At 38.4% G+C, this 11,874-nt stretch overlaps 1 protein-coding gene across 1 annotated transcript; it reads right to left on the bottom strand.

Annotated features, from left to right (window-relative positions):
* Positions 1-233: 233 nt before the first annotated feature.
* On the bottom strand, positions 234-3,201 carry LOC107786123 (uncharacterized). The gene is made up of 2 exons (XM_016607560.2): positions 2,575-3,201; positions 234-1,616 (listed from the first exon to the last, which is right to left on the bottom strand). The coding sequence occupies exons 1-2, from the start codon at positions 2,941-2,943 to the stop codon at positions 378-380; spliced, it is 1,608 nt and encodes a 535-aa protein (XP_016463046.1). The 5' UTR covers positions 2,944-3,201; the 3' UTR covers positions 234-377.
* Positions 3,202-11,874: the final 8,673 nt, after the last annotated feature.

Raw genomic sequence — 11,874 nt, 5'->3', positions numbered from 1 at the left:
CAATGGGTTTGTTTTTGGCAAAAAGTCTGATCCAAAAACCAAATCCAATATTTAATAATGAAAAGAAAATTGGTTTTAGAGCCGCTTTTTAATATTTAGCTGCAATTTGAAATGACATTAAAAAATACTAGTTAATTTTTTAATGCAAAAATACATTAAATAAAAATATTTAAGATAACACAAATATGCCGATATAGTTTGTGGTAATTTGAAACTTTAAACTAGCAAAAATAATAAACAAGTACATGCGAAAAGTGACCTGAGTAAGAATAGCCCAAGAATTCAAAAGCATGTTTGATCAGCAACTGGACGGAAATGGGCTTTGCTTCATAGTTATACAACTTGGGCCTTAAAAAATTGAGCTGGTTTGGGCTTTTTCAAAACCATGATCTGCTGCCAACTGATGGGCTATAGAACCTTGTGCTATATTTCCTTTTGGGCTTACCACAAATGCATTGACATTCATACCCCATTATGTTACCAAAACAAGAAAACAATCCACTTGACCCATGTGTGTGCCTTCTCGTGTGACGGCCGGTCGAATGGTAGCTAGTCGAGGTGTGCCCACGGTCATATACTGGCGGCAACTCCATTCGCCACCTCTCGAGCTTAGACCTAAGCCCTTCAGTGCTCTCATCCAAACTCCAACCATCCAAAACTGAGCTCTTTTGATCCTCCAATGGATATTTCTTTTCAGCTACGGCTGCCGCGACCTCGGATGCTGAGGGCCCAATTTCTGAGTCAGTCCAATGATGAGTATTTCCTTTAATTGGGCCTCCAAATACAAATTTCCCATTGTGTCCTGACCCTTTTGGGCCTCCAAATTCATATCCACTATATTTTGGAATGGGCTTTCCTATTACTGTTATGGGCTCTTTGGGCTCATCTTGTTTACCACTAGCATCCAACCCTTTGGGCTTTGTAATAGATTTTTCATCAACTACTTTAGTTGTTGATGAGTCATTGGTAGGCTTCTTTTCATTTGTGGGCTTCTCTTTGTTCTCAAGCTCTAAAGCTATGAGTTTGAGTTTGGGCTTTTCTTCTTTGGACCCATTATAAATAGATGACTCTTTGCTCATAATTGAATCACTTAGAACTGAGCCTGCTTTACCTTTCTTACCTTTGGGCTTTGATTTCTCTTTTAACTCTGCACCACTAATCACAGAACTTGCCTTGCCTTTCTTTTTCACCATCATTTGAGGTGGAGGTTCCAAAGAAATACTAAGAATTGAGCTTTCTTTATCATATGCCCTCTTCACTTTTGAGGGAACTGCAACTACTGAACTATTAGCCTTTGAAACATCATCGAACTTGACACGTTCGCTACGTTCACTCTTTGTTCGTAGCAATATTGGTTTAATAGTAGTCACCTTGTTGTTGTTGTTGTTGTTATTATTACTGTTACTATTATTGTTATTGTTATTGTTGTTGTTGTTGCTTTTATCGCCATTTGGTTTTTGGTTATGTTGAGAGAGCTGTTCTTCTTCCATCAAATCTCGATATCCAACAGCTGACTTGTTTAGTTCAGTGTACAATGGCATACTTCTCATAGTACTATCTAGTAATGCAACACCAATGTTCAATATCCCCTGAGGTCGTCCAGATGGACGACGTACCTAAACCAAAAAAACGTTGACCTTTTAAATGTGAAGTTACAAAATACAAATTATCAAAGAAATACTTTTGAACCGTTTAGTTATAGCCACAAATTTTCACCAATTAATTAACATTTTCAAAAACTCTAACTAGACGACATTGTAAGTAACATCTGATATTCAATGAAATCTTCATTTATTTAAAGAGGGTAACAAAGCTATCTATTGGTATCTTGATTTTTAACTCGTGATAATAAATCTTTTAAGCATGAGCCTAACATTGGCGCGTACAGTAAAACCTATTAGAACAAAGCAAAAAATTCCTAACACCAAAGTATTAGAAGGAAATAAAAGGAGATAGAACTCCTTCCGTCCTAATTTATGTGATGATGTTTGATTAGGCACGGAATTTAAGAAAGAAAAAAGGTTTTTGAATCTTATGGTCTAAAACAAGTCATAAACATTTGTGTAGTCATAAATCATCTCATTAAGTAGGGTAAAATAAGAATTTTAAAATTAAATTTTTTAGAGATTACAAAAATATGATATTCTTTTCGGGACAACCTAAAAGAAAAGTATGACACATATACTGGGACACAAGGGCGTATCTACAGTATAGTGTATGGGTTCTCGGGAACCCAGTACCTTTTGCGTAGATCCTGTATTTTTATTAAAATATTTACTAAATATCTACAAATATCTAACTGTAAACCCAGTTATTATGGTATATTAATTTGAAATTACGACAGGAACCCATAAACTTCAAATTCTGAATCCGCCTCTGGTCTCTTCTGGTATAAAGGGAGTGCAAAAAAATTATAGTGAAATTAGACAAAAAGGTGAAGAATGGAATTGAAATTAAGCATGCAATTTTACGCATGCACGTACGTCAACAAAAACTCCTATATCACAAGAAAGGAGAAAACAGAAAAGCACAAAAAAGGGAATTTATAGAAATGAAGCAGGAAATGGACCGAACCTGAAGTGCAACAAAACGCATGCCAAAATGATGATGGTGATTATGGTGCGGCCGAGGCGGCGGAGGGATGAGATTTCCGACGAGGACACGAACGGAGCCGACAACAGAATCCTTAAACCAATGGACACAATGAATCTCAATTTGTACAGCTGAGGTGTCTTGCCGGAGAAATTCTTCATCTACCCGAAAAACAAATTTATCGTTCCACGTAGGGTTGTTGCCGCCTTCGACGTCAACGGCGGTGGTTAGTTTCCGTGTAGGGTGAACCCAAACGGTGGCGTAGGTTTTCATTTTCTTGGAAATAGGTTGCAAATCTTGGGCGGAAATAATGTTTATTTCCAAGAGTTGAAATGGTTTTAAGGCTCCCATTTTGAAAATTTGTGGAATTTAATAAAATGGTGACAAATCTTGATAGCGTATAGAGGAGATTTTGCTCGCCGTCGTTAACAGGACGGCGACGAGGGAAAGGTCGGGTTCAACGTGGAGAAGAACCCGAGTCAAATTGGGGAAGAAGAGGAGGAGGATGGTGTCCTCTTGTGGAGAGAACATTAAAGCATTGTGTACAAAGGAAGAAAATATGTTTGAATTAATTTTTTTTTTTTTTTAGCCATATAAGGTTCTTCAACCATATTTATTGAGAAAATTGAGCCTTTTGTTACGTTGATAAATTTTTTAGTTTGGTCTTTGTAGCGTGTTTTTAATCTTTAATTAATTAAAATGTATATTTTAATCTCGATCCATTTACTTGTGAAAATATCTCAGAATTAATGGATTATTATCTGCTAAAACCATGTAGTTATCCATGATTTTGCTAGTTAGTAAATATTTGGTAATTGTACTTCACATTGAGGGTATTTAATACAGTTATAAAAATAATCCCACTATAATATAGCTCATTAATGTAAAGGGATTAACAATATACACTTTGATTAATTGAAGTTCTTAACTTCTTATGCGTATGTCATGATTCATGAAACCAAATAAAAACATATCAATTATTGAGGAACCAAAAATGCAAGTAAACGCTTTTTTATTAGTGAATACTTTCAAATTGATAAGTAAGAAAATAAAGAACGTTGACCTTTCTATTAGGCAAAAATCTTGGTCATACATGCAACTTTCATATAGACAACCTACTATATTTTATGAAAGAACCGAATGGTGAAAAATTGACTCACCTTTTATCTTATACATAAGTTATGTAACATAACTGTGTGAGATCCAAATATCATGGCGTGCAAAGGAAATTTTTAATTTTTACATGTTTGATTGGGTTAAATTAAATATTTTTCTATGAACTCATTTTTCTTCAATTCCAAACTCTCTCAACCTTTCCCACCATATTCTTCACCCTCACCCTTCCTCCCTCCCCCCCACCCCACCCCCCACCCTACCACCCCCTTCCCCAACATCGTTACCGCCACTCCGGCCCTCATAAACCCCGACCTACCACCTTCCTCCGCCTTTACCCATTTCATCTCATATAGTGTTTAGCTAATTTATATATTTTTTAAAAATATTTTCTGCTATCTGACCAAATACAAGAAAATAAGTAATAAAATCATTTATTTTCCAAAAATATATTTTTCAAGGAAAACATATTCCTTCGTACCAAACACACCCTCAATGTATGAATTTTTTCTCCATGATAGTTTCACTTATAATGTGGGGTTCAATTCTTGATTTTCTCTTTTTCCCTTTCCTCTTCCCTTATCCCGTAATAAATAAAAAAAAGTTAAAAATAACTAGAAATAACTTGTCTCATATAGCTTGTGAGGTTGACTGGTTAAAAAAGAGTTCACAAGCATCATGTTGATTTCCAGAACCTTAGTTTTTAGCAGCTCAGTGGATGCATCATGCATGTGAGTGTTAATGACATTCTTTTTGTTCAAATCAGTTCAGATGCATCTTTAATAGTTGTCTTGTCAAACTTATTTTGGGTAGTTATTGCTATGCACCTTTTCTCCTAACCGGATTCACGATTTTAAAGTCGCAGGTACTCGCCGATAAAAATTCTAAAAAAAGAGGAAAAATAAGTTTAGTTATAAATACTCACTCCAATATTTATCAAAATATTCTTATAATTGCTTATACAAATTTACTAAATCTTGTTAAAGATAATGGGCGCTTGACCACCCACAAGTGACCATGTAGATCCATCACAGCCTTTCCCCCCTTCCTATTAGTGAAGGAAATTAAAGACACTTGCGTGCAAATGTTACATGCACAACACATAGTACTTGCAGAGCTATGATTTAAAGAACTTATGAATTCAAGATTTTAATTTTTTAAAGTTATTGGTTTTAAATTAATATTTTGTACATATTTACTATCTTTATTATTTTTATTCTGCTTTTATATGGCTTTTTGGTACTGTCCCTTCTTGTCTATATTTTTATTAATGTGGTGCTTATGCTTTCCTGAGCCGAGGGTCTATTGAAAACAACCTCTCTATCCTCACAAGGTAGGGGTAAGGTCTACGTACACACTACCCTCCCCAGACCCCATGGTGTGGGATAATACTGGGTATGTTGTTGTTATTGTTGTTGTTGTATTTTGTACATATTTGATAAGTTTTTAAAATAAATACAAAATTTGGAGCAAGGCAACCGTAATCAATATTCTAGCTCCGTCCCAGATACTTATTGTCATTTATCATTGGCCAAATAGCCTAAATGACAATTATACTTATGCCACTTTGTCATGCCGGTCCCCAAACTTATCATTTTGCCAATTGAACACTTACACTCATTCAAACCGTGTATAATATATTCTTATGACAGGAGGCTACCAGTGCGTGTAATATAATCTCCTACACGTAGGACGCCACGTCATTACTAGCGCCACATAGGAAAATAAACTATTGAAAAATAGGACTAACCGCCCAAACCTAATATTTTCTGTCATTTTACACTTTATCGATTATTCCACGCCATTTTTTATTTTCTCGAAAAGTATTTTATTTTTAAAATTGATAAAAAAAAAAATCCAAAATGCCTCAATAAACCAACCCATAGCCACCATTACAACCTTTTTCTGTATCTCACCACCGTGAACCATTCCCTAACCACCAACAAAGATCATCCTTTCAAAATCTCACCCAATAGAACCCTATTTTCATCCGTAAGACTATCCTCACACATTGACATCTCACCACTATTCTACAATTACTGGTAGCCATACAAAATAGAAACAAGAGAAATTCAACCGCTACAAAATTTTCTTCACTATAACCAAACAACCAGAAGTCACCACCTTCCTTTAAAAACCACTACACAAAAGCTCCATTAAATACCCATCTTATCCTCATTTCATTTTAAAAAAAACAAATGGAACCCATTATCTCGAAATTACTTGAAGAGTCGATTAATTAAAATTTTATTGCCTCCGCCATTTTTTCTAGTGAAGAACTAGTGTAACGATCCGACCGGCCGTTTCGAGAGTTATAACCCCGTTTTTCCCATTCTTACTTTTTTTGAGTTATTCAGCTATATTATGTTATATCGGGTTAGTTGGTTCGAGTCCGGAAGGAACTCGGAGTGAAATAAGACACTTAGTCTCATAATTAAAAATTTTGAGTTAGAAAAGTAGACCGGATATAGACCTATATATAAACGTCCTTGAATTTGAATTTTGATGATTCCAATAGCTCCGTATGGTAATTTTGGGCTTAAGATCGTGTCCGAAATGTTATTTGGAAGTCCGTAGAGGAATTAGGCTTGAAATGCCGAAAGTTTTATTTTTGAGAAGTTTGACCGAGGGGTTGACTTTTTGATATCGGGGTCGAAATCCGATTCTGAAAATTAGAATACCTCTATTATGTCATTTAGGACTTGTGTGCAAAATTTGAGGTCAATCGGACGTGATTTGATAGGTTCCGGAGTTGTTTGTAGAAATTAAAAATTTTAAAGTTCATTAGGCTTGAATTGGGGGTGTAATTCATGGTTTTAGCGTTGTTTGAAGTGATTTGAGGATTTAACTAAGTTCGTATGATGTTTTAGGACTTGTTGGTATATTTGGTTGAGGTCCCGAGGGCCTCGGGTGAGTTTCGGATGGTTAACAGATCAAAATTTGAACTACAACAACTGCTGCAATTTTCTTCTGTTGGAAATTTGCTTCTGCCAGAAATCGAGCCCAGATGTGAGCCCAGATCGAGCCCAGAGTCGAGGGCCACGATCGAAGGCATGATCGAGCCCAGGGTCGAGGGTCACGGTCGAAGGCCGGGTCGAAGACATAATCGAAGGCCTAAGATCGAAAACCAGGATCGAGGGCCAGAATCGAGAACCAGGATCGAGAACCAGGATCGAGGGCCAGAATATAGAACCAGGATCGAGAACCAGGATCGAGGACCTCGATCGAAGGCCAAGATCGAGGCAGAACCGAGGATGTCTGGGCAGAATTATAAAAATAGGGACTTCGTCCCATTTGCTATTTTTGACAAATTGGAGCTTAAGGAGAGGCGATTTTTGATATATTTTCAAGGAAAACTTGAGGTAAGTCCCTTGTGATCATTTCTACTCCATAATATTGAATTATCATCGAATAATCCGACTAGATTACATGATTTTGAGGTGTAAATTGGAGATTGGAACTTAGAAATTTGGAAATAAGATTTGTAGATTTGAGGGTCGAGTTGAGGTCGGATTTTGGTAAAATTGGTATGGGTAGACTCATGGTTGAATGGGCTTTTGGATTTGGTAACTTTTTTCGGGTTTCGAGACGTGGGCCACACAGGCGATTTTGAGCCAATTTCGGGTTTTGGTCTAATTTTATAGTTTTTCTTGTGGAATTCATCCCATTGGCGCGTATTGGTAGTATTGTGCTAATTGTGAATAGATTCGGAGCATTTGGAGGCCGAGTCCAGAGGCAAGATCATTGCGGGATAGAGATTTGACCGGTTTGAGGTAAGTAACGATTGTAAATCTAGTCCTGAGGGTATGAAACCCCGGATTTTGTATCATTCTACTATTTTTAGTGACGCACATGCTAGGTGACGGGCGTGTGGGCGTGCACTGTTGGGGATTCGTGACTTGGTCCGCTCCGTAGCAACTGTAAAGTTGCATACTTTGTTGAAACCATTTGATACTTATATGTTTTAGAAAGAATTTCTATAAATTGGGCTGAATGCCATGTTTGGGCCTTGCGCCAATGCTGTTTGGACCCTTAGGGGCTGTTTCTTACCATCCTCTCACTGTTTTAGATTGAAAATCTATACTCAGTCATGTTTATACTTGTTTACCGCATAACTTAATTTTATGACTCTATTTTGATGCATATAAATGTTTTGGGCCGAATGCCCTGTTTTACTGAAATGCCCGAGTGGCTTGATTTGTGAAGATGAGTGTGGATCGGGGCTGCCCGCCTGCAGCATACTTTATGACTGAGTGAGGGCGAGGGCCTGATTTGTGAGGATGAGTGTGGATCGGGGCTGCCCGCCTGCAGCATACTTTATGACTGAGTGAGGCCGAGGGCCTGATTTGTGAGGATGAGTGTGGATCGGGGCTGCCCGCCTGCAGCATACTTTATTATTATCGCACGTGAGTTGTCCGTGCAAATTATAGTGCTTGGGCTAACGGAGCCCCTCTGGAGTCTGTACACACCCCCAGTGATTGCAGGCACCTACTGAGTGCGAGCGCCGAGTGCCGAGTGCCGAGTGTTGAGTGACTGGGAGGCAAGAGTGATTGTGAGGTATGCCCGAGTGGCAAGAGTGATTGTGAGGTATGCCCGAGTGGCACGAGTGACTATGAGGTTTGCCCGATGGGCTGTATATGAGTGATTTTTTGCCCGAGGGGATGTCTATGATTTTATCATTTTTGCTCACCTTTGCATTGAGCCTTTGTTTGAAAAACTGTTGGACAAATATCTTTAAATGATTTTTTTACTGGAACCGGGTTTAAACGAGATTATTTGATTCAAACACTAATTTTTAAAACATGTTGTACTTTACTGAGATTTCATGATATGAATATTATATGCTTTATTGCTCGTCACTACTGCTCAGTCTTTATTTATTGTTGTTACTTACTGAGTTGGCGTACTCACGTTACTCTCTGCACCTTGTGTGCAGATTCAGGTGTAGCTGGACACGGTAGCGATTATTGAGTGTTTTGGTTGCAGATTTTTTTTGGAGATAGCAAGGTAGCTGTTTGGCGATCGCAGCCCCTGCTCTTCTCCCTCTTATCTTCCTCTAGTTGTATTTAGCTATTTTCCGGGCTGAGTTAGCCTTGATATTGTTAGACAGATTGTAGTATATGCTCATGACTAGTGACACCCCGATGTCGGACTTTTCTTTTCCGCACTTCTGTTTTTCTTTGATTTGAACTCTTTAAATGAAGGTTTATGTTAAATAACCTTGAAATTATCTTTAAAATAAAAATATCGGTTTGTTTTGGAAATGAGTTAGCTTGCCTAGTTCCACGATAGGCGCCATCACGAAAGGGGTTAGTTTTGGGTCATGACAACTAGATATTGGTTTGAGTTAACAGCAAAAAAGGTTCTTTTTAGAAGTTCAGTTGGGAGAAATCAATTGGGTTTTGATTAAACAGAAAAAGAAAAAAGAAATGTAAAAGATTCTTTTGTTAAAGAAATAGAGAAAAATAGTATACTTCTGCCTCATTTTGTGATTTTGAAGGCTCATCCATTGTTTATAGTAGTATGGAGGGGAAAAGAGGGATTGAGGGCGAGAAGAAAGATGGGAGAAACTAAGAAAGAGAAGAAAATTGGGAGGGTGAGGGGGTAATTTCCATTAACTTATTTTTTAGTTTAATTCATTTTTAATCAAAGTCACTAGTATCACTCTCTTTACACGCGTGTGTTACACATAATTTGTCCACCTCAGCTATGTCAATGCCACATAAGCTCGGTCAATGGTCAGAGGGATTTAAAAAAATAATTTTAAACAGATAGAGGTGTCTGAATAAAAATTCGTAAAGTCTGAGGAGCGGGATGTCAAAACGATATAAATACGAGTGTCTCTTAGGCTATTCTGCCTTTATCAATTAAGATGCAGAGGATTGGATTTTATGAAACTAGCAACTTTGTCGTATTATTGTATAGGGTAAAATATGATATGACATGTGGCTGACTAAAAGGAAGACACGTGGAATCCAAAATGGAATGACTGAAGACCGAACGTGGCCACTGCGTTTGTCACCGGAATGGATAACGTTCATAAAAATATATTAGATGCCCTGCGCCTGGTAGCATTTACTGAGAAATATTCTATAACATTAAGAGCGACAGTCCGTTACAGAGAATTTGGCATTTATGCTTAACGCTACATCTTCATCAATAACCCTCATAATAGGCATTTAAGGAGGGAACGATCCTAGGACCTCTCCCTATGCATAACTATAAATAGTGAGTTCAGTTACCATTGTAAAGGACCCTGGCAAGAACATATGCTATATTTTATGCAATGCTTTATACAATTTCACTCTCTTGCTTTTTGATTTCATCATTGTCGCGTTCGGAAATCGTGCTCATGGATTCACCATCTTTGCTATTTTATCTACATTCTAAGGCTAAGTATTGTGTATTTCCTCGCTTATTATATTATTTCAGGATCAAATTAATTCACTTGTCCAGAAACTACATATAAATTCAATTGTACCGTTTTACGGGTAAATAATTTGGCGCCCACCGTGGGGCCTAGACAGTCGTGCAATTAAATTGATCCTTGCCTTTTTTGCTAACGTGTTTTGACTATTTTGTCTTTAAAAAATCATAAAAAATGCCAGATAACATTGTTAACGATGCACACAACCCTGAAATTCGAGGGGATCAACCTCATTTCGAGGACTCAGTCAGTGACACCCGCAATTAGGGGAATAACGCCACGCTGGCGCATAATAGACGGTACCCTCGACAGGTTTGGGAAAGAACCCCCGATGATGCTGACGAGGAGCAAGTAGCGGATGCTGTGAGGATAATGCAAGAGCAACAAGCAATCATTCTAGTCCATCTCACACGGTAGGATCAGGTTATGATGAAACTGAAGCAGGCGCTATCAGGCGTTTCAAATAATGCAAACATGCGCGATCTGATTCCTCCCGTTATTCCCGCAGACCAAACAACACAGAGAGTCGATAACAACACTCTCAGGGATGAAGTTGGCTCTGATAGGGCTGGGGGAGCAGATCAGGTCTTAATAACGAGAACGATTCATTCAAAGATGAGCTTTTACGCTTCATGAGGGAAGTAAACACCCACATGGATCAAATTCCGGGCGCACCACCAGTATTGAAATGCCCGAACTCGAAGAAGTATGTTCAATTACCGTACAAGCCAAGTGCGGCACCAGTACTGATCCCGAAGCATTTCAAAATGCCTGAAGTTCCAAAGTATGATGGAACTTCAGACCCACAGGAACATATTACCACCTACACAACGACGGTGAAAGGAAATGATCTAGCTCCTCACGAAATTGAATCTGTGTTGCTAAAGAAATTCAGCGAAACTCTCACGAGGGGAGCCCTAACGTGGTATTCATTACTGCCCGAGTATTCCATAGATTCTTTTGAGATACTCGCAAATTATTTCATTAAATCTCATGACGGGGCCAGAAAGGTGTAAGCCCGGAAGGCCGACATATTCAGAATCACACAAGGAGAATCAAAATTGTTACGAGAGTTTGTCACCCGATTCTAGAAAGAAAGAATGTTGCTCCCGGCCATTCCGGATGAATGGGAAGCTGAAGCATTCACCAAATGATTGAATCCAAGAAGTTCAGACGCTTCCCAGAAGCTAAAGGAAAGCCTGCTTGAGTTTTAAGTAACAAACTGGGCAGATGTTCACAACTGGTATGAGTCAAAGATAAAAATCGAAGATGACCAGGTCGATTCTACATTATTAGCCAAAGGAGGAGAGAAGAACAGAGAAAAATCAAAGGATGACTACGATGCGGATAGGAGGACTTCGAGGGGTCGATTTTTTCCCTGCGAGCATACCGAAGGCCGTGGCAGAAATTTTCGAGCAGCAAACAAGTTCACCGCTGACGGAGGGATTGATCGTGGTCGAAATAATAGATTGCTTCAAGATAAACAAACGTCGGGGCCTCGAGACCTTTCTTACCCCAGGTTGTCGGAATATAACTTCAACGTCAGTGTAATGTAACTAGTGTGAGCCATGAGGAAAATTAATTAAGCACGATTCCGAGACCTATGGGGTCAGATTCCATCCAGAGGGATCCCAATTTATGGTGTGAATACCATGGAATGAACGGTCGCCAGACATGGGACTGTCGACATCTTCGGGAGGAGGTGACAATGCTATTAAATAATGGTCATCTCCGAGAGTTCT

Source organism: Nicotiana tabacum, chromosome 14, assembly GCF_000715075.1.
Source record: "Nicotiana tabacum cultivar K326 chromosome 14, ASM71507v2, whole genome shotgun sequence".
Lineage (NCBI taxonomy): Eukaryota > Viridiplantae > Streptophyta > Magnoliopsida > Solanales > Solanaceae > Nicotiana > Nicotiana tabacum.
Note: the sequence above shows the minus strand (reverse complement) of the source record. Positions and strands in the feature narration are given on the sequence as shown.

Excerpts from the sequence above, each read along its gene's own strand:
- LOC107786123 (XM_016607560.2), bottom strand. The coding sequence starts at position 2,943 with ATGGGAGCCTTAAAACCATTTCAACTCTTGGAAATAAACATTATTTCC. Across the intron at positions 1,617-2,574 it reads TGCGTTTTGTTGCACTTCAG|GTACGTCGTCCATCTGGACG; the intron begins GTTCGGTCCATT and ends TTTTTGGTTTAG.